This window comes from Aspergillus versicolor, assembly GCF_001890125.1.
Source record: "Aspergillus versicolor CBS 583.65 unplaced genomic scaffold ASPVEscaffold_11, whole genome shotgun sequence".
Lineage (NCBI taxonomy): Eukaryota > Fungi > Ascomycota > Eurotiomycetes > Eurotiales > Aspergillaceae > Aspergillus > Aspergillus versicolor.
Window position 1 is genome coordinate 623,611 of NW_024467534.1, and position 17,841 is coordinate 641,451.

Below are 17,841 nucleotides of genomic sequence, written 5' to 3' on the forward strand. Positions count from 1 at the left end.
CCAGCCAAGCTGGAAATAATTAATTCAAGAGTGAAACTAAATAATAATTATTATTATATTCCCAAAAAGTACCTGCGGGCGTAAGAAACATGGCTGGCAGGATTCCGCACCATGGGTGATGTTATTGATCCTGTCTCTGGGTAGGGTTAACGTGAACACCGGATTGGGGGGCCAGGGGGCGCAGTCTCTTGTCTTGCAAGTCAGAGATCTCGTTGCTGAGGTGTTATTTTTCTTTTTGATTTCTTTCTTATATATATCGGGAATGCCCTCGGGTTGAAACACTCACAACTGATCATAATAACAACTACACCACACCTATACCAATATGTATTCTACCAAAGACCTATTCGCCATGACCGAACAACGCCGGCGCTGGACAACTGCCGAGGATGCGCTCCTCTGGGATCTTTATCAAGTCGAGGAGAGGGGTATGTCTGACCAGACGTTATACATATATATATCGTACTAACGGATAACAGCCCCAACAGGCAAATGCCAAAAGGTCAACTGGAACGAAATCGCGCTCCACATCCCCGGCCGCAGCAACAAGGACTGTCGCAAGAGATACTTCAACCGGTTCACTGGAGGCCTGCGCAAGGTGAGCTTCAGTATATTATTGTATCCGGAGCGGGCTAACTCCAGCAGGGATCGTGGACGCAGGATGAGGATGAGCGGCTGTTCGAGCTCGTGGAGAGATACCAGTACCGATGGGCCATGATTGCGCAGAAGATGGAGACGAGGAACGCGGATCGTTAGTTTCTTCTTTACTGGTAAACTGTATTTTAAGCTGACGAGGACAGAATGTTCGAAGCGCTGGCATCACTGTCTGAACCCGGAGCTGGAGCGGAGTCCTTGGACGCATGACGAGGTATGTCTACCAGATAAAGCCTGATCAGCATCAGTCTAAACCAGCCAGAATGCACTCCTACTATCGGCAGTTGAGACGCACGGAAGCAGCTGGAAGGATATCCAGAGATCGCACTTCCCCACCCGGTCCGCGAACAATATCAAGAACCAGTGAGTCGATAACACCTGCAGGAAAGCCGACCTGCAAGAGCCCCGCTGACCAGACGCGCAGATATACGATTCTCTCGCGAAAACGCCTTAGCCCCGTCCACCTACAACCATGCTGCCAGACGGCCGAATCATCGCGACGTCCCCCATCCTCCACGCCATCGATGACCGGCTCTCAGGGAGGTCCTCGCTACGACGCATACAACTACGGCTCCCTCACCACAAGCCCCCAGGTTTCTGCAAGCGAGTATCTCCCGGCGACCCCTGACACCTCTGGTTCCGTGCACGGCTATGATCTCCATCCCGCCATGAGCTTGCCCAACGATCCCTGCGGATACGTGCCGCAGTACCAGCCATCGTTGTATCCGAATATGCCTGACGCCGACCTCGTGATGACTGACCCGCTGGGAATGAGATACGAGTTGGATCTCTCGTACTTGCAGGACGGATCGATGCAGGAGTATCAAGGGCTTCAGAGAGGACAGTCGTACGGATATTGATCGGCATGCAACAGTAACGAGCATAAACGGCAGGGAAGCACGGCGTATGGTTTAGACGAACACTGGGGCAAAGGGAAATGGTATCGGCGTTGGTTTGATTCTAGATTTCAACTGTCATCGCAATAATTCACAAGACTGTCCAGTTCTCATCGAAAACACATCAGATTGAAGATACAAATACAGAACTACAGAATGTAGGATAGATACCATGACACCGACGCAGTGCAGCCCGAAGGCCAGGGGCGACGTCAGCATGCTCGATATAAATCCGTTGATTTTGGTACTAAGAGGCATACAGCATCCGACACTCTAACACGATCTTCATGCAGACAAGTCGTCGCTGGGGTTTAATACCGCGAGGAACAGAAAGAAACGGTTACAGGCGATTACGCGGTGGGTTGCGATGCAGCATCAAGCAGGCAAGCCGAGATCATCCACGCGGCATGAAGATACTAAGGATGGCGTGGTGGATAGATCAAGTGTGGATAGACAAGTGTGGATAGACAAGTGTGGATAGAAAGTGTGGATAGAAAGTGTGGATAGAAAGTGTGGATAGAAAGTGTGGATAGAAAGTGTGGATAGATTGTGGAGTTGTCGAGTGGCAACTTTTGTGCGGCCCGCGGAACCATTGATATTCCGGTAGGAACGGCTAGCCGGATGTAGCTAGCGTAGAATAGCCGAGTGTGCAGCCTCAGGCAACTACCAGTCTATACAAACCGACATTGTTCTATAACAAAGATACAGCACAAGGGCTATTCAAATGCCATATCTGAATGCACGGACAACAAAGACAGTGCTTTGGCTTAATGATACTGCCGATGCATTGTCTGCTTCACGACTCGGCAATCAATTTAAAGTAACTTAAAGTATTCCTGGGTATACCAGCATTTCCTCAGCATTCTTCAAGCAGCAGGTGGATGCTCTTCTCTATTCATAAAGAGCAGTACGCTATGGAGTCCAAAATGGAATCGACAAAAACATGTTACGTACTAACAGGTTCCCTGAGCCCTAAACTAGAGCTCAACGAGGAGGGCGCCCGCACGATATGCCATGCATTCGCCAGCTTCCTGCACCAAAACGGCTACAGGGCATTTGACGTTCGAACTGGGTACCGCCAGCCAGACGGCGCCTGGCGGATTCTTGTTGTTTTGTTCCGTCCGCTTGAAGAAATGGCTAGTTTGATGGAGCTGAATAGCATCCATGATGAATTCACTCACTACATTCTGTGGAACACTCTTTGGTTCAGGTGGGTTGAGGACTTGGAAGACTGCTCTGAGCTTGTGCCCGGCTGGGAGGAGTGGGGGATAGGGAATTAAAAACCAGCAGAGGCACTGGGGTTTGAAAGCATCTGCCTGATGGGTGCAGATATATTTTATGCTTACGCCTCAGTTTAAATTATTTCAGTTATGGGTGATCGTTGCTTATGCTGCGTGCGGTATTTCTATGAGATCTCTATTTAAACAATCTTTACCATACAACCCTGAAGTGTAAATATCATGGGTATAACTTTATATTACTATTGTGGACACAATGAACAAAGCCCCGGGAGTATAACAAATAGCAAAAACCACACCTCGTTGCAAAGAGGGTAATATTAAAAGTCAGAATCATGTATATCATTCCCCTGAAACATAATGGCAATGTCCAGGAGCATGCATGAAAGGGCAAGCTTTGTCTTTGTCCCTCTGGCCATTCCATACGGAATTAGCTTGAAACGCATAAGATAAACAACGATACGCAGGCCATTATGAAAGACGAATCCCCGAATCTTTGCAAGTTCCATTATCTCATAATAGGATATAAACTGCGTGAATCCTACGAAGTCAGCCAGGTGTACGAACTGCTTTTTCCTTCAGCCAAATACTGCTCCATTACTTCACCCAGCCCAATCTCGCTATCAAAGTCCACGCAGCAATGCCGGTGGAATTCATTCGCGCAGCAACGATGATTCACGGGGAGCTGCCTACCTGTAGTCAGGTCGAGGCGCTTGATATACTTGGGGATGTGTATGATGCAATGTGTTCTACAGACTGCTGCATCTGGGAAATTGTTATTTTCGGCCGGGGCGCCCCCGTAGATAAATGGACGCTATGGGTGCAGTTCAAAAGGCCCGCAACTGCGGATGAAGAATGGGAAGAACAAATCGAGAGAACGGTGTCGCGTACAGTCGAAAAGCGTTTTCTGGGGATGAAGCTATACGACGGGTCACCACTCCTGACGCTGGTTGAACCGCTAAGGGCGCGCAATATTATCAGGCGTCACCAGGAAACGGCGGAGCAGGTGTTCTGGGAGTCGCAGTTTATAAGATATCACGGTCTTTCATTCCTGCCCTACTGTGACGGCAAGCTGCAGCATGTAGATGAGAGGCACTGGATCCTCCTACTATTGCATATCGATGAATATACACTATACAGGACAGCAAAGAGCGAGAAAGCCCTAGACGAAGCCTGGAACAGGATCCGGCTAAGCAAACGTGGACAATCGATCAGTCAGACAATATTCGCCGCGATAGATGCAGCAGGTGGGCCTGACGGTCTTCTGGACTAGACTTCTGCTAGATTGGAATTATATATCTATTCATTTGAGCACAGTACCTGAATCTATCGTAGTGAAAGCCAACCTGCAAGCAACGTCGAGACGAGTGCAAGTCTGGGCAAATATCTCGGCCAGTAAAACCTTTCTTTATTACCTTTTGATGAATGAACTTGTATGGGAAAGCGAAACGCAGAAACTGCATCGACTGGGCTATAAGAACAACGCATCATATTACACACTCAGAAGGCAGCAAAGGGCAGCTGCTTAGAGTGTACGCCGGTCGAATGCATAAATGGTCAATGATCATACAAACAGTGAAACAGTCAATAGATACAATGAATCCTTGGTCTGCTATTTTCCAACAAAGACCATAACAAGAATAACAAACTAATACCTAGACAAAGCTGTGGCTCCACATCAAAGGGCGTCCTCTGTTCCCAGCAATAATTTCATCATTCTTACTATTCCCCTTTAGAATATAAATATCTCGAGTCCACGTACTTCACAACCAGGGAGACAAGATAACATTTACCTCTCATCCAGGACTTGCCACTGTGAGCGTATTACTACCACCGTTGTGCAAATCGGTCGCCTCCCTGAAAGTAGGCAGTTTATCTAGCAATGTCGCGAATCTTTGATGGAGACGGCGTCCTATTCACATCGCTGTCAGACTACAATCGAGAAAAGGCACAGAAACTTTTCCACTGTCTAACTGAGAATCTCCGTGTACTAGGATGCCGATTCTTTGAGGTTGATGTTGAGTTTTGGCCTTCCCCCAAAAACTGCTGGGTAGTATGGGTGCAACTAGGAAAACCCTGGGGAGCTTGGCCTGAATGGTTAGATTGGATCAGGAGAAGACTGAGTGATCTGGCCCTTGAGGGCTCGGACCGCTTCTACGAAATGGGAGCGTGGGCCATCCCCCAGATAACGATTGACAGCAGGACGATGCTGAACGGGTGTAAAAGATTCCGGGTTGTTGTGTATGAAGATATACCTTTTCTTGTTTCATACGACGGCAAGTATCATGAAGCTGGTGATTTTGCCCGGCATGATTTGAAACATGAGCACTATGAGTTACAACGAGCGACCAGGGATAACCGGCAGGTGCACGAGCAGCAGGCCAAGGTGCAGGAACTCGAGGCAACAATGAGGCAAACATATACTTGGGAAAGGATTGACTCACTGGCAGGAAAATAACTAATGGCGCGCCCGTTAGAGCCTGGATGGGAGATAGATCGTTATATTGTTAATCCGTTATGGGTGCTAGTTAGTATTGCTTAATTTTACTGTTTTGTGATCATTTATCTGTCTAGGGATGCTTAAGCGAGGGCCATTGTAAATAATAAACAGACTGGCTATTTTATGCGGACTTGTTGGTGAAGTGCGTACAAGACAGCTTCTATTAAAAAGCCATATACAAACCCCGTCCCGCAGGCCTAGAAGCTCGCCCGAGACCACTTGAATGCAAAATGCTTGTACAGGCCTTCATAAATGTCAACATGGATTAATACTGCCTCCTGGAACTATGTAAGATTTCAATACAAAGGAGATGATGAACATGACTGATACCTCCGACTGTCAGTTTATTTTGCCGTCAGGACTGGGAAACATCCAGTGAAATAGAGTTTCATGCTAGGTACCAACCATAGGAATGGGGGATATGTCGATTTAATGTTGTACATTTGCCCTGCCTACTGATGATAGTAAGCTATAAAATGGTTTTAGTGGCTTGTCCTTTGAATCGTCGGCAGTGACGGGAGGAAGCCACCAAAGTCGCCAGATTTGAAACAGACTACTGGCTCACTAGGGTATATCAACCCAGGTCATAACAATGTGGGATCAGGAATTGCCGCCTTGCAAAGCCCAAAAGGACCTGCCAATGACCCTGTTAATAGCCTGGGCTCCAGATTTATTAAACCCTTCAAGTTGAAAGAAAAGACAGAAATACAAGAATGGAATAAACAAGCGTAAACCAACGACCCTATCAGGGACTCGGGGAAGGTCCAACACTCCCGACGAAAACCACTTCCACCGCAGTAAACCTAACCTCACGTCAGTATAACTACCAGCATCACGGATATGGTGGATGGTTAAACGTACGCGGCAGTTGCGGCAAAGATTTCGGCGGGACTTGCTTTGGTCAATGCTGCTAACGCAGCGGCAAAGACAACGGTAAACCCGAATATGAAGAGCATTCGGGCATTCGGCGATTGTACCGCACGGAGAATGATGATTGCCAACGGTGGTAGCATGGCAGACGTCGTGGTTGTGATAACCTTGCTGACGGTTCTTATTCCCTTGTTTGAATAGACCCTGAACGGAGCACCAGCACGGCTGGGCTTCTATAGCCATGTCAGTCCTGCGTCAACGCAGAGGTTTATGTTTGGATTTGGAATCTACAGACCTTCCTTAGTCGGCACAGCAGGTCGTCGCGCCTGATGACGCAGTAGTGGTATACATCCACCATGAAACCACTCAGAAATCGTGTCACAATGTCTTCTCTCTGCTCGCGGGGGTCGAGGGTGATGAAGTCACCGTCATTTACCGCATCCCAGGTAGAACCCTCTGTACCCCTTGGAAAGTCATCGTGTATATGAGGAAGATATCCACGGAGAAATTCAATTTCCCGTTTTGTCGGCCTCGGTGCGTTGTTCAATTCCATCATCTGCAACAAGGTGGTTCCTGTGGGAAACAACGTCAGAACAAGAACCTCAATCGAGAATCCGCAACACACTGTACTCGGCCAGGATCGTGTGTATCTCACGATGAAGGGCCATTTGCACTTCGCCGAGGTCGTTGGCTCCCATTTCGTAGAAGTCCCTTGCAAATAGTGTTCGAGGGTTGTCCACTACGTCGTCCTCCTTCTGGGCATCCCTAAGCCTAAGTTGAAGATCAATCAGTTTGGCCTCCATAAAAAGGAGGTTTTGCATCTGCAGATCCCTGAACTTCCTGAATATGGCCGTCTCTGTGTTGATGGCCATCATATTCGCCAGGGCGGGATACCCGGCTACAGGCTTGTAGGTAGATGGTTCCTGGGTGCTGTTAGTTTCAAGGCACCAGCCCTTGCCAAAAGTGAAATTAAAAAAAAAAAAAAAAAAGGAAAAGGAAACCAGAAAACATAGTCAGAACATACAGGAGATTCCGACATTGCGTGTGGCTGCTTGAAACCCAAAGGCTTGGAAAGTGGCAGCGCGTATTGATTTGCCTGGTGGCCCGAGGACTTCGCCCTCTTTATAAGTCTCATTTTGTACTGGATTGGACTTAAGCTAACTGGGATTGCGCCTGTTTCGCATGATGCTGGTATCCCAGTAGTACTTTCGCGATTCTCGACTCTGTTTGAACGGCGAGAAATCGTTTGCCAGTGCTGAATGATCCGTAGCATCAATCACCTTCCCCTACGCGGGCCACGTCAAGCTGCAAATGATATCTGCATGATCCTGGGTTTCAACTAGTCAGAAGAACGGGCATCAAACGCTTATCGCGAGTCTGTGGGGGCATAAGGCTGGGCATTTGGCAAAATATGCAAGTCAATGCAAGCAATCGAAGATCGCGTTTGCACGAGATGAGAGACATTAGCTCGTGTACCCATTTCCACCAGTCGCCCGGCCAATGAAAATAACAATATTCCTGGATTAAGGTGGCGTCAGACGGGTAGATTTCTCTGCATCTATTTCCCCCAGCCGCCTCGCTAACCCGCATACCAGACATGGACCATCCGACGAGGTGTCCACAGCCAAACGCTCGCACAAACAAGGCATTATGCACTCAGAATGGGCTTTCCTGACCGTGTAAATATGAGGCAGCGCGTCATTTACAGCTTTCTTCAGTTTTCCCCATAACCATCTGGGAGGTGCCTTGTCCACTCCGCGTGTTATTCACCCGTTATTCCCCTGTTGTTCGCCTCTTACAGTCCTCACCCCACCCTTTCCCGTTGTGGTGTATTAATTGTGCCTTAACTATGGATCCTGTTGCTACGGCGATCGTCGCTATCGGTGTTGCACGGCGGACGGACGACATAACGAACAACCTAAGGAAGAGGAGATGGAGGGGATTTGAGTCCGACGAAACGCCCCCGCCACTGGATGAACTGGTTATCCGAGTGAAGGTGTTGCAGGATGCGATCGAGACCATCTTGAAGTCCAGTCGCGGGGTCAGTCTAAAGGTCCTCGCGGCAGTGCAGCTGTGTGGGAAAATGTTTGATCCCCTGGAGATACTCGCCAAAGATCAGAAAAAGTCACTCATTCCCGGCAGGCTTGAGAGGATCTCTGAGCCTTTCTTGCGGTCTGTTCATTTTCTACAGATCTTGCTTCTCGAGTAAGCCCGTTGTGCCCCTGGCTCCTATCGACTCCTTTGACTGACGGGATGAAGCGAACGTGTTCGGGCAATTGACCATGATCTCACATATGGGAACACCGCCAAGGACCTCCATTCTTATGATTGGAAGTTCATAGCATCTGTGCGCCATTCGGGTGGGGATGGAGTCCAGGGTACGGCCTTGGATTGCCTCCTCGACACCGGTAGTGATGCCAACTTCGTGGACACTGACACTCTCCGCGAACTCGGCATTTTGCAGCAAGCAGAGGATCTAGACTCTGGCGAGGTACAAAGCTTCGCCTTGGGCTCGGGGTCCTTCCAAATCCAACCGACAAAGAGAATTCGCCTCATATGGCAACAGCACTCGGCCTCGGGTGTTCCTGGAGAGGAACAGACGGCGCAGTTCCTTGTAGTAGATGATCTCAAGAACAATATTGTGGTTGGACGCCCATATATCCAGTGGTATTCTCAGACGAAGCCACCATCGAAGAGTCTTAATGCGATCCGGCTCGTGGACAACGCGACAGGTACGTTATCACAGGCCAAAGGGCTATGAATAGACTCTAACCGCCGCCACAGAGGATACCGACAAGACCAAGAAAAAAAGACAGCAGGATGATCTGATTCGTGCCGAAAGGCAGAAGAAAGCGGCCGCCGAGCGAGAGCAGCAGCGACTTGTGACGCCAATAGCGCCGTCTCAACCACAGCCACAGCTGCGACCGCAACCGCAAAACCGCCCTTACAGCTACGCTGGTTCTTTATTTCAAGTTGCATTCGACGCTCTCAAAGCCCTATTCACGGCCATACCGCAAGAACAAGCAGAGGAAGAGGAAGAAGAAGAAGAAGAAGAAGAAGAAGAAGAAGCAACAACGGTAACAACAGACATGCCGGTTGCCAGCGGGGCCTTGCCTCCCCTAATGCCTTGATAAGCAACTGACATCGGCCTGTGCGTTCTGAGGTCTGTAGGATTTGTGATACCGTTCTTGCCACATGACAATACTCGTGGCTCTTCAATATGATGAGCCCGCACGGCTGTTGGTTTCTGATGACAAGCATGTTTGAATGGATGTTTTATTGAAGGGTAGACTAGCAATAAGTAATAGCTATATGTTTTCTTCTAGGGCTCTTATGTATCATACGAGTTTTCCTTGTACTTGATAGTTTTTAGTATTTGTATCAACAAGCTCGTGGGAGGCGTTCTTCGCCTCCAGGCTCACCATTGATCTACATCACGGACGTCTCGTCTACTCATAGGAACTGATGGGCATCTACCTCTTACGTGGACCTGACGGCTGAATACAGCTTCGAAGCTAAATTGCGCACGTTGAACGGGTTCCCAGTTCAACTTCATCAGAACGCTTCAAGATTCAAAGCTATTGGAGACATCAAGTAGACTCAAGGAGGGCTAACTACAACCTGTGCAAGCTGCAGTCAGTACTGTCACATTATTTGATCTTCTTTCGTCCTTGTATCTTCCTTTACGGAAAACAGCAATTAGTGACTAGCAGCGCATATCGTTCCTTCCTTAGATAGCACTTACTCCATTCAAGATGAGAAACAACTATCTGTTCAGAATAAGCCCCGTTTGGAAGGTGCAGGCTGGAGGTTATGACTGGGGTCTACGGAAGTGCCAGGCGTGTGTAGGCCTTTTTTTTTTTCTCTCTTTGGCCGCGCGTGAATAAAGCAACTAGAACCTGTCGAAGCAAAATGTAAGTAGACTCATACGTACCTATGAATATTGGATCCCCGTGTATACTAATAGCTTCGTAGTGTAACAAGACCTTCTCCATAAAATGGCCCTCGCAAACGTAAGATATCCTTCTAGACTAGCTGCGCAGTAGCATGGCTCCATTTAACAAGATAAACAGTACAGTACCCTCAATAACTTCCAGAGAGAGTATGAGAGAATCAACGGCAGTAACCCCGAGGACTGCGTGGGGGCTACATGGAGCGTTATACTGGGGACAATCTTTCCTGCCATGCAAGGCGACTATGCCATCGAATCACAAGCCAGAAACCCTGGTGGGTATACTGATTTTACCATCTGTGACTGGGTTGGACCCCTTCGCCGGCCATTTTTGTTGTGGAGACCAAGAAGGCTCCCAGGGGCCGTCGCCGGCCAGGCTGGCAAAGTGCTGAAAGGCAGCTCCGCCGATATCTCCAAGGTTGGGCCCAAACTGCTCGCCAGGGCCAGACAGCGCGGGCAACATGTTACGGCGCCATTGCAATCGGGAAGCGGGTGCGGTTCTATACATACAACTATGAGACAAATGATATCGCGCCCATGCAACGTCGGGTCCGACGCTATGAGGTGAATAACGATGCGCAGATCATCGCTGAACGACTTTGGTACATTAGAAATAATCACAATTAATCAATATTACTAGTCACATATCATATCAGAGACAAAAGAAGCAATCACATCCAAATGTTGAAGAACATATCGCCGACCATCCAATTGCTTGTTCCAGTCAAATTCGAGCCGCTCCAGCTCAAAGCATAGATACTCCCAGTCTAAGGTCTCACTAGATAAATCTTGAACTTCGTGGAAAAGATCTGGGACTCTGGAGCGCCAGTACGCATCGCCCAAGTAAGACCCTATTGCCTTCTGGACGGCTGCAACGTCCGCGGAAGGGAGCAAATCTGCGGTCAGCCGTAAGATTTCTGGTGGAAGACGATCCAAGTACGTCTCCTTTTGGGCGTGTTGTATAACTTGAAACCTTCGTTTCGTCCTGCGCCGAGCTTGTCGGATGATTTCCTGTGCACGAGAGCAATGAAAGGGGTCTAGCAGGCGAAAGTCCAGTAATTAGCATCCATATTTACCGGGCCCCAGGTGGTTGACTCTATTACCCATGAAATCGTAAAGAATCTGGAAGCCTTTCTCCAGGAGTAAAGTGATAAACTCGTCAGGACTGTATAGTGAATCGTTCCAGTCCCGGGCACTCTTGTGGCGTAGCGCCTTTAGTATGATCTTAATGTCGCCCCCAGATAATGTCCAAGCCTTGTGCCTGCGAAGTAGTTGCCAGCATCGAGCATGCATCATAAAACATGTGAGCCTACCCGGGGCAGAGGGGTGCTGCGCCTCATGCTGCAGTGCCGTTACTAGGAGCTCTTCATGCATGCTTGGATTGCTTTCTGATCTGATGATCAGTTTGTCCTCGTCCCATGGCGCCTGGCGCGTATGAAAGCCAAGGTCCTTGTCGCTGAAATATGATACGCCGGACAGGCGGCAAATACGTTTCTGTGGATGGAAGAGGACTGTAGATCTGCATTAGCGCCAGTATCCATGGGCCATATCAAGTGGGTTGAAGAGAGTGAAACAGAATGAAGGGAAGCGAAGCAAAGACGACTAGGGCAGGCATACTCATACGGTAAAAGCGACACCACCCACCACCCTCCCGATTCCGAAAGTAAGGATTGACAGACTCAGGGCAATATATTCCTGTCATGAGTTTCGTTCTTCCGTCGAATTCGGTGAAGTCGGAGCTGCAGATATAACATAGGGGATTAGCGTCCTTTGTGGGGTCCTTGACGGGGAGCTGGTCTGCCTCGTCTAGATTCCCCATATTTACTTCCTCCGTTCTGTCCATTATTCGTCAGTTGGGAACAGCTCTTGCAGGGTGTGGGTGGTATCTTGGTCTGTGTTTCGATCTATTCAGATACGGCATGGGACAGATGGAGATACATTTTTGCCTGATTCATGACGCAGCACCGGACCATTCTGCAGGATTTGAGTTGCCATAGAAGCTTAAGGGCTCGCCGCGTCTGCTGTCGCCATGGACTTTCTCTCACTGGGCAAAGGAAGGCTGGCCTGGGAGTGGCGTGACATGTCGGGAACGAACCACCTGAACTATATCTTACTTAAAGTTTGATCATCCTCTTTTTTTTGAAAGCAAATATGTTTCATACTTTGCAATCTTCGACTTCCTGGTTCAGAACATTGGTTGGGCACCTCCTCAAGCTGGCGTTGACAGCGCCTCCTTCCTCTCTTCCCAAGTCCTATTATCGGCCGCTAAAAAATGGCAGCTACTTGTAGGGCCGTGCCTTACTTGGAGGCTGTATTGAAGTAAGAGACGCACTATATCAAGCGGATTTCTGCTTGAGCATGCGGCACGGAGTCGCGTTTTCCCATCAACTGCTACTCCAGTAGCATCCCTACAGCAGGACAGTAGCCGTTTGCTAGATATATGTTCTTTGTCCCCCTGCGGCCATGGCCCACGGTGCTTTCGCCCAACTCACCCAAAACTTGTATCTATCACATATGAAGTGGCAACGTACTCAATGCTCTTTTCACTACCACCCACGTTGATAATAGTGGCCTAGGTACGGCTGAGGGGGCGGGGAGTCCCGTTTTCCACACCCTGTGGTCGTATGGGCTGACTCTATCTGGATAGAGAGTAAGTAGAGTAATCATCTATAAGTAGTGTAAAGATAGTTCCTGTGGGACAGAGCGTTAGATCATGAACTAGGCCTGTTTCCAAATCTATCTGTTAGATCTCTAGTGATTAAACTCGTACCTAGTTTACATCTATTGGTTGGCTTTAAGATTATGAGCAATCATTCAGAGACCAAGTAGACTTGAGGAACACATTGTTAGGGTTAACTGCGGAGAACATAACTCTGCATTTCTTTCTCTGCATCTCTATTGCTTCATTGCGGTTGGAGGAGAATCCCCGAGATTATCCCGGATGCATCTACCAGGGATTGACTGATTGAGCTGCGGGGTTGCCATGCAATCCTGGCATGTTTTAAACCCAGGCTGACGCTGTGTCCTTCACTCAGCCAGAACTCTTCTACTACCATTAGTATACAAAATGAAAGCCCTCGTCTACACCGGCCCCGGAAAAGTCTCAGTCCTCGAGCGTCCCAAGCCCACCATCCAAGCCCCCACAGACGCAGTCATCAAGCTCCTCCACGCCTCAATCTGCGGAACAGACCTGCACATCCTCAAAGGCGACGTCCCCAGCATCCAGCCAGGCCTCACTCTCGGGCACGAAGGGGTAGGCATTATCGACGCTGTCGGCTCCGCCGTGCACAAGTTCCAAGTCGGCGATCGCGTCCTCATCTCATGCATGACCTCCTGCGGGGCCTGCCGGTTCTGCCAGCGGGGAATCACATCACACTGCGTATCAGGCGGGTGGGTGCTGGGGAATCGGATTGACGGGACCCAGGCGGAGTATGTGCGTGTACCGCATGCGACATTGTCGCTGCATGCCCTGCCGGCCTCGATCCCCCCGCGCGATGCGGTCGCCGTGTCTGATGCGTTTCCGACGGGTTTGGAGTGTGGGGTTTTGAGTGCGAATGTCCAGCCTGGTGGGTCGGTGGTGATTGTGGGTGCTGGGCCTGTGGGGATGGCTGCGCTGTTGACGGCGAGATTGTATACGCCGGCGCTGATTGTTATGGTGGATCTTGACGAGGCGCGGCTGGAGACGGCGAGGAGGTTGGGCGCTCATGCTGCGGTGCGGTCTGGCAAGGATGCAGTGCAGCAGCTTCTGGATTTGACGCAGGGAGAAGGGTTTGATTCTGTGATTGAGGCTGTGGGAGTGCCGGCGACGTTTGCGCTCAGCCAGGAGCTGGTGGCTGTGGGAGGGCGCATTGCGAACGTTGGCGTGCATGGGACCAAGGTGGACTTGCATCTCGAGACGCTGTGGGATCGCAATATCAGTACGTTGACTTATCCAAACCCCAGGTTATTACAGTATCTGAGTATCGTGCTAATCTACAGGCATCCATATGTCCCTGGTCAATGCAACGACGACGCCGCAGCTTCTACGCCTGGTGGAATCGGGAATGCTAGATATTGGTTCTATTGTGACGCATCGTATGCCTCTTACCCTTACACTTTAACAGACAGAAGTTAATTATTGCAGACTTCCCATATACGGAGGGGGACAAGGCATACGCAACCTTCCAGCAGGCTGCGCAGCATCAGGCCCTCAAGGTGGCCATCGACTTTGAATGAACCTCTAACAGCACCAAACCATGACATATTGGGGCAGTTTTATTTCTAGGAGATACTGGGTTGCTCTCTATAGCCTGTCCATCTTCACGTTGCCAACATCACCAGGTTACTCTAGTATCTAGTATAGTACTATATTATTCTACACATTCTACTAGAATATATACGGTTCATTACATTTTGTACGTGCCACCATATTCTAACGAGAGTCATACAGCTGGTGGTCAGCTCTCTCCACTTCCGGATCCGGATATCATCCTGTCCATCCAGGATCTTCTCCAACTCCAACTCCTCTCGTTCCCCACTTATAACCAGACCTCCAATCAAATAAAATAACCAAGTCAAGCGGGGTAATCCGGGGAATATTAATCTTCACCCCCCGTGTCCTCGATGCGAACCCAACTACCTCGCCTCGATGGACGCCACCAGCACACGACAAAAGCCAACAGCAGCCGGAAGGCCCGGGTCGCAGCGCCCCCGTATCAGACCTTCTCGCGGGCGCGGCCTGAGAACCTCGACAGGGTGGTGAGCAAATACACTGCCCCAGGGTTCAAGTGAACATCAGTCTAACCTACAACGCGAACAGCCTCACCTGCAGAGAAAGGCGCGTCAAGTGCGATGACAGCAGACCACAATGCGTGCGGTGTACCAAGTCCAATCGGACCTGTCGGTATGGCCAGAGTGCTGGCCGGCGGCATGACGCCGTTGCCAATACACCAAGGGAGACGAGGAATGAGACCTCCATCCAGATAAATAATTCAGTTGAGACGCCAGAGAATGAGCAAAGCCTGACCAGCCCTGACGCAGCCTTCGCCACTCCGCTTGCCTTTAACCAGATCCCTCTGCTCAACATATCCCCCTTTGAGTGGTATGACCTGCTAGCACGCGATGCCATCAGCAACGTCCAACGGCTCAATGAAGCCTCAGCGGGCGAGTCTCGCTGGAATCTCCCAGAGATTACGCTGTCCCGGAGACAATCACTCTCTCCCGAATGCCCCGAGCCTCATCTCGACCAAACCAGGGTTTCTGAGCAGCATACCAGTATATCTGGTTGTCCCTGGAACACAGACGCTGGCATCGAACTATCAACAGTCGACCTCCTGTTCCTCCGCTACTACACCGAAGCCGTCGGGCCCATCCTGGACCTATTCGATCCAGCCCGGCACTTTACCAACGTCGTACCACACCTCGGACTCCAAAACACCGGTCTTCTCAAGTCCATCCTCGCCGTGGGAGCAAAGCATATGTCTCTCGGCCTTGAACACGACGACACACCATCAAGAGATCCCCCCAACCCTAATCCAGCACACGCAGCCGCACAGTACTACTACGAAACCCTGCAATACCTCTCCCAGACCCTCCTCTACCCATCCTACGCCGACTCGCGCGAGATCCTCGCCACGTCCATCATGATAAGCACCTACGAGATGTTCGACGCCGACCGCGCCTCCACAAGCGGAGACTGGGAGCGCCACCTGCGCGGCTCGTTCTGGATCCAGCGCTCCCAGGATAACGACGGCGAGTCCGCAGACGGACTCAGACGCGCTGTATGGTGGGCTTGGCTGCGTCAGGATATCTGGGCTGCGTTCCGGGCTGGCAGGCCTACGCTTACTATATGGCGTGCGAAGAAGCCGCTGCAGGAGTTGGACGGGGATGAGCTGGCGACGAGGATTGTCTATATCTGTGCGAAGTGTGTGGAATTTGCCGCGGCAGATAAGAATGGGAATCCAGATCCACAGCGTCGAATCGAGCAGGGGGATCGGCTTCTCCGTGCTCTTGATGATTGGGCTCGTGTTCTTCCTGCTTCGTATAAGCCGGTTACTGTTCATGAGAACAGGATACTCACTACTGACCATGGCTCCTCAAACCCTCACTGCAATATGAATGAGTTCCCACCTGTATGGATCCATCCAGCTAGCCACGCAGGTGCAGTACAGATGTATCATTTCGCAAGGGCGCTCGTGCTGCTGAACCAGCCTACAATGGGTGGGCTAAACGCGTACTGTCTCCGCGAGAAGCAGCTGAATGAAAGTGTGCATACTGTCTGCGGTATAGCCAATGCTTGCCAGGAGGGTGATTCTGCGGTGGCGTTTGTTAGTGTCCAGGCCTTGTTTTGTGGTAAGTGAAGTTTCCCTGTATAACTTCATCTGGCTGACGGACCCAGTTGGGCAGTTTGTGCAGTCGCCTAGGATGAGGGCCGAGTTGCTCCGTATCCTGGAGAATATGCTGCAGATTAGCAGGTTCCCTGCCAGGGGGGTTGTTGCTGAGCTCAAAATGGTGTGGCAGGGGTATGACAGTGATCTCTGAAACAATGATATGAGGGTTATACTTTATTCATTTCTAGATAGATATATTTCAATAGTCTAGCAGCAAAGGACCACAAGGACACCACCGCTACCACGCCCCAACCACACCAGCAATCGGAATATCAATACCAGTCGTATAAGAAGCACCATCCGAGAGCAGATATACATACCCCCCACCCAGCTCCTTAGGCTCCGCCAATCTCGGCATGCCACCGTAGTACTGCATCTTCAAATTCCAATCCGGCGCCTGATCCACAAAATATGTCATGGCAGTCTTGATAAACCCGGGCGAGATCGAGTTTACCCGGATCCCATGCTGAGCCCACTCCATCGCCAGCGTATGCACCATATTCCTCACAGCACCCTTCGTAGCGCCATACGGAGCCGAGGGCGCAGCACGGTTCGGACGGTAGGAAGTCATAGACGCCGTAAACACAATAGACCCCTTAATACCCAGCGAGATAAACCGGCGCGCCACAGCCGTTGCGCAGAAATACGCCCCAAACACATTCAGGTTGAACAGCTGGTCCAGCTGTGCGCGGCTGAAGTCCAGCGCGGGCTGGTGCTTGGTCATTCCTGCATTCGCGACGAACCCGTGTATGGCGCCGCGTGTGGCAATGGCTGTATCGAGTGCGGAGTTGATGCTCTTTTCACACGTCACGTCGCAGTATATGTACTGTAGGCGTTTTGGGTTGGCTGCTTGCAAGGCAGTGAATTCTGTGCCGGGCTCGAATAGATCTAGGCTTATAACTGCTGCTGCTTCGTTGGCGAGACAGACTTCTGCAATGGCTAGGCCGATTCCTCTGTTTGCTCCGGTGATTACAATGACTTTGTCTTTCAAGGTGATCCTCCAGTCGTGGTCTGGGGCCGGTTGCGTGTTGAGGAAGGCTGGTGCTGAGTCGGCGGCAGGGGACATTTTGAAGTGTTTATTCTATGAGGTGCAATGAAGGCCAGGTCTGAATGACGATTTAGGTCTAACTGCTCAATTATTGCCGGGTGGGTTGCCCTTTTAACCTCCTATGGCCTGTATCTACCCCAATGTCGCATGAATGCGCACAGTAATGGAGCTCAGCAATGGCTGAAACTAACTTGATATGCAAGAGAAGATCATTTCATATCCACAGCATCAGTGAGCCAATAGCCTTGAACTATCAGAACCACTTCTCAGTGTCTCGCATCGAGGCCACACTTGGCATCGCAACGAGCTTGTGGC

General features: G+C 50.2%; 12 protein-coding genes across 12 annotated transcripts; 8 read left to right on the forward strand and 4 right to left on the reverse strand.

Annotated features, from left to right (window-relative positions):
- Positions 1–352: 352 nt before the first annotated feature.
- On the forward strand, positions 353–1,514 carry ASPVEDRAFT_56272 (SANT/Myb-like DNA-binding domain-containing protein; the record flags this gene model as incomplete). Its single annotated transcript, XM_040815186.1, has 6 exons — positions 353–428; positions 480–598; positions 646–751; positions 801–868; positions 917–1,017; positions 1,079–1,514. The coding sequence occupies 6 exons, from the start codon at positions 353–355 to the stop codon at positions 1,512–1,514; spliced, it is 906 nt and encodes a 301-aa protein (XP_040672473.1).
- A 57-nt stretch (positions 1,515–1,571) lies between these two features.
- On the reverse strand, positions 1,572–1,887 carry ASPVEDRAFT_334123 (uncharacterized protein). Its single transcript, XM_040810728.1, has one exon. It carries the CDS (start codon positions 1,806–1,808, stop codon positions 1,629–1,631), a length of 180 nt encoding a protein of 59 aa, XP_040672474.1. The 5' UTR covers positions 1,809–1,887; the 3' UTR covers positions 1,572–1,628.
- A 574-nt stretch (positions 1,888–2,461) lies between these two features.
- On the forward strand, positions 2,462–2,985 carry ASPVEDRAFT_334191 (uncharacterized protein; the record flags this gene model as incomplete). Its single annotated transcript, XM_040810730.1, has 1 exon — positions 2,462–2,985. The coding sequence occupies one exon, from the start codon at positions 2,465–2,467 to the stop codon at positions 2,828–2,830; it is 366 nt and encodes a 121-aa protein (XP_040672475.1). The 3' UTR covers positions 2,831–2,985.
- Positions 2,986–3,428: 443 nt separating this feature from the next.
- Positions 3,429–4,061, forward strand: ASPVEDRAFT_88003 (uncharacterized protein; the record flags this gene model as incomplete). The annotated part of the gene is made up of 1 exon (XM_040818217.1): positions 3,429–4,061. The coding sequence occupies one exon, from the start codon at positions 3,429–3,431 to the stop codon at positions 4,059–4,061; it is 633 nt and encodes a 210-aa protein (XP_040672476.1).
- Positions 4,062–4,670: 609 nt separating this feature from the next.
- On the forward strand, positions 4,671–5,246 carry ASPVEDRAFT_875910 (uncharacterized protein; the record flags this gene model as incomplete). The annotated part of the gene is made up of 1 exon (XM_040818099.1): positions 4,671–5,246. The coding sequence occupies one exon, from the start codon at positions 4,671–4,673 to the stop codon at positions 5,244–5,246; it is 576 nt and encodes a 191-aa protein (XP_040672477.1).
- Positions 5,247–6,033: 787 nt separating this feature from the next.
- Positions 6,034–7,197, reverse strand: ASPVEDRAFT_88005 (uncharacterized protein; the record flags this gene model as incomplete). The annotated part of the gene is made up of 5 exons (XM_040818219.1): positions 6,034–6,091; positions 6,150–6,391; positions 6,454–6,731; positions 6,784–7,081; positions 7,183–7,197. The coding sequence occupies 5 exons, from the start codon at positions 7,195–7,197 to the stop codon at positions 6,034–6,036; spliced, it is 891 nt and encodes a 296-aa protein (XP_040672478.1).
- Positions 7,198–7,724: 527 nt separating this feature from the next.
- Positions 7,725–9,486, forward strand: ASPVEDRAFT_334203 (retropepsin-like aspartic protease). Its single transcript, XM_040810731.1, has 3 exons — positions 7,725–8,363; positions 8,418–8,890; positions 8,943–9,486. The coding sequence occupies exons 1-3, from the start codon at positions 8,008–8,010 to the stop codon at positions 9,287–9,289; spliced, it is 1,176 nt and encodes a 391-aa protein (XP_040672479.1). The 5' UTR covers positions 7,725–8,007; the 3' UTR covers positions 9,290–9,486.
- A 670-nt stretch (positions 9,487–10,156) lies between these two features.
- Positions 10,157–10,678, forward strand: ASPVEDRAFT_32994 (uncharacterized protein; the record flags this gene model as incomplete). The annotated part of the gene is made up of 2 exons (XM_040810670.1): positions 10,157–10,171; positions 10,232–10,678. 2 exons carry the CDS (start codon positions 10,157–10,159, stop codon positions 10,676–10,678), a joined length of 462 nt encoding a protein of 153 aa, XP_040672480.1.
- A 54-nt stretch (positions 10,679–10,732) lies between these two features.
- Positions 10,733–12,066, reverse strand: ASPVEDRAFT_65322 (uncharacterized protein). The gene is made up of 3 exons (XM_040815797.1): positions 11,728–12,066; positions 11,214–11,621; positions 10,733–11,147 (listed from the first exon to the last, which is right to left on the reverse strand). Exons 1-3 carry the CDS (start codon positions 11,951–11,953, stop codon positions 10,747–10,749), a joined length of 1,035 nt encoding a protein of 344 aa, XP_040672481.1. The 5' UTR covers positions 11,954–12,066; the 3' UTR covers positions 10,733–10,746.
- Positions 12,067–13,125: 1,059 nt separating this feature from the next.
- ASPVEDRAFT_200837 (zinc-dependent alcohol dehydrogenase family protein) lies at positions 13,126–14,494 on the forward strand. Its single transcript, XM_040809329.1, has 3 exons — positions 13,126–14,027; positions 14,089–14,184; positions 14,234–14,494. Exons 1-3 carry the CDS (start codon positions 13,178–13,180, stop codon positions 14,323–14,325), a joined length of 1,038 nt encoding a protein of 345 aa, XP_040672482.1. The 5' UTR covers positions 13,126–13,177; the 3' UTR covers positions 14,326–14,494.
- Positions 14,495–14,651: 157 nt separating this feature from the next.
- On the forward strand, positions 14,652–16,773 carry ASPVEDRAFT_200839 (Zn(II)2Cys6 transcription factor). The gene is made up of 3 exons (XM_040809330.1): positions 14,652–14,847; positions 14,909–16,440; positions 16,487–16,773. Exons 1-3 carry the CDS (start codon positions 14,738–14,740, stop codon positions 16,627–16,629), a joined length of 1,785 nt encoding a protein of 594 aa, XP_040672483.1. The 5' UTR covers positions 14,652–14,737; the 3' UTR covers positions 16,630–16,773.
- On the reverse strand, positions 16,717–17,544 carry ASPVEDRAFT_200842 (uncharacterized protein; the record flags this gene model as incomplete). The annotated part of the gene is made up of 1 exon (XM_040809331.1): positions 16,717–17,544. One exon carries the CDS (start codon positions 17,542–17,544, stop codon positions 16,717–16,719), a length of 828 nt encoding a protein of 275 aa, XP_040672484.1.
- Positions 17,545–17,841: the final 297 nt, after the last annotated feature.

Bases quoted from the DNA above. Each gene is read 5' to 3' on its own strand.
- ASPVEDRAFT_334123 (XM_040810728.1), bottom strand. From the start codon at position 1,808: ATGCCTCTTAGTACCAAAATCAACGGATTTATATCGAGCATGCTGACG.
- ASPVEDRAFT_334203 (XM_040810731.1), top strand. From the start codon at position 8,008: ATGGATCCTGTTGCTACGGCGATCGTCGCTATCGGTGTTGCACGGCGG. The intron at 8,364-8,417 runs GTAAGCCCGTTG...GACGGGATGAAG, and splicing joins CTACAGATCTTGCTTCTCGA to CGAACGTGTTCGGGCAATTG. The intron at 8,891-8,942 runs GTACGTTATCAC...CCGCCGCCACAG, and splicing joins GCTCGTGGACAACGCGACAG to AGGATACCGACAAGACCAAG.
- ASPVEDRAFT_65322 (XM_040815797.1), bottom strand. From the start codon at position 11,953: ATGGACAGAACGGAGGAAGTAAATATGGGGAATCTAGACGAGGCAGAC. The intron at 11,622-11,727 runs GTATGCCTGCCC...GCAGATCTACAG, and splicing joins GTGTCGCTTTTACCGTATGA to TCCTCTTCCATCCACAGAAA. The intron at 11,148-11,213 runs GTAATAGAGTCA...TTCGCCTGCTAG, and splicing joins GATTCTTTACGATTTCATGG to ACCCCTTTCATTGCTCTCGT.
- ASPVEDRAFT_200837 (XM_040809329.1), top strand. From the start codon at position 13,178: ATGAAAGCCCTCGTCTACACCGGCCCCGGAAAAGTCTCAGTCCTCGAG. The intron at 14,028-14,088 runs GTACGTTGACTT...GCTAATCTACAG, and splicing joins GCTGTGGGATCGCAATATCA to GCATCCATATGTCCCTGGTC. The intron at 14,185-14,233 runs GTATGCCTCTTA...TAATTATTGCAG, and splicing joins TGGTTCTATTGTGACGCATC to ACTTCCCATATACGGAGGGG.
- ASPVEDRAFT_200839 (XM_040809330.1), top strand. From the start codon at position 14,738: ATGGACGCCACCAGCACACGACAAAAGCCAACAGCAGCCGGAAGGCCC. The intron at 14,848-14,908 runs GTGAGCAAATAC...CAACGCGAACAG, and splicing joins CTGAGAACCTCGACAGGGTG to CCTCACCTGCAGAGAAAGGC. The intron at 16,441-16,486 runs GTAAGTGAAGTT...TGACGGACCCAG, and splicing joins TGTCCAGGCCTTGTTTTGTG to TTGGGCAGTTTGTGCAGTCG.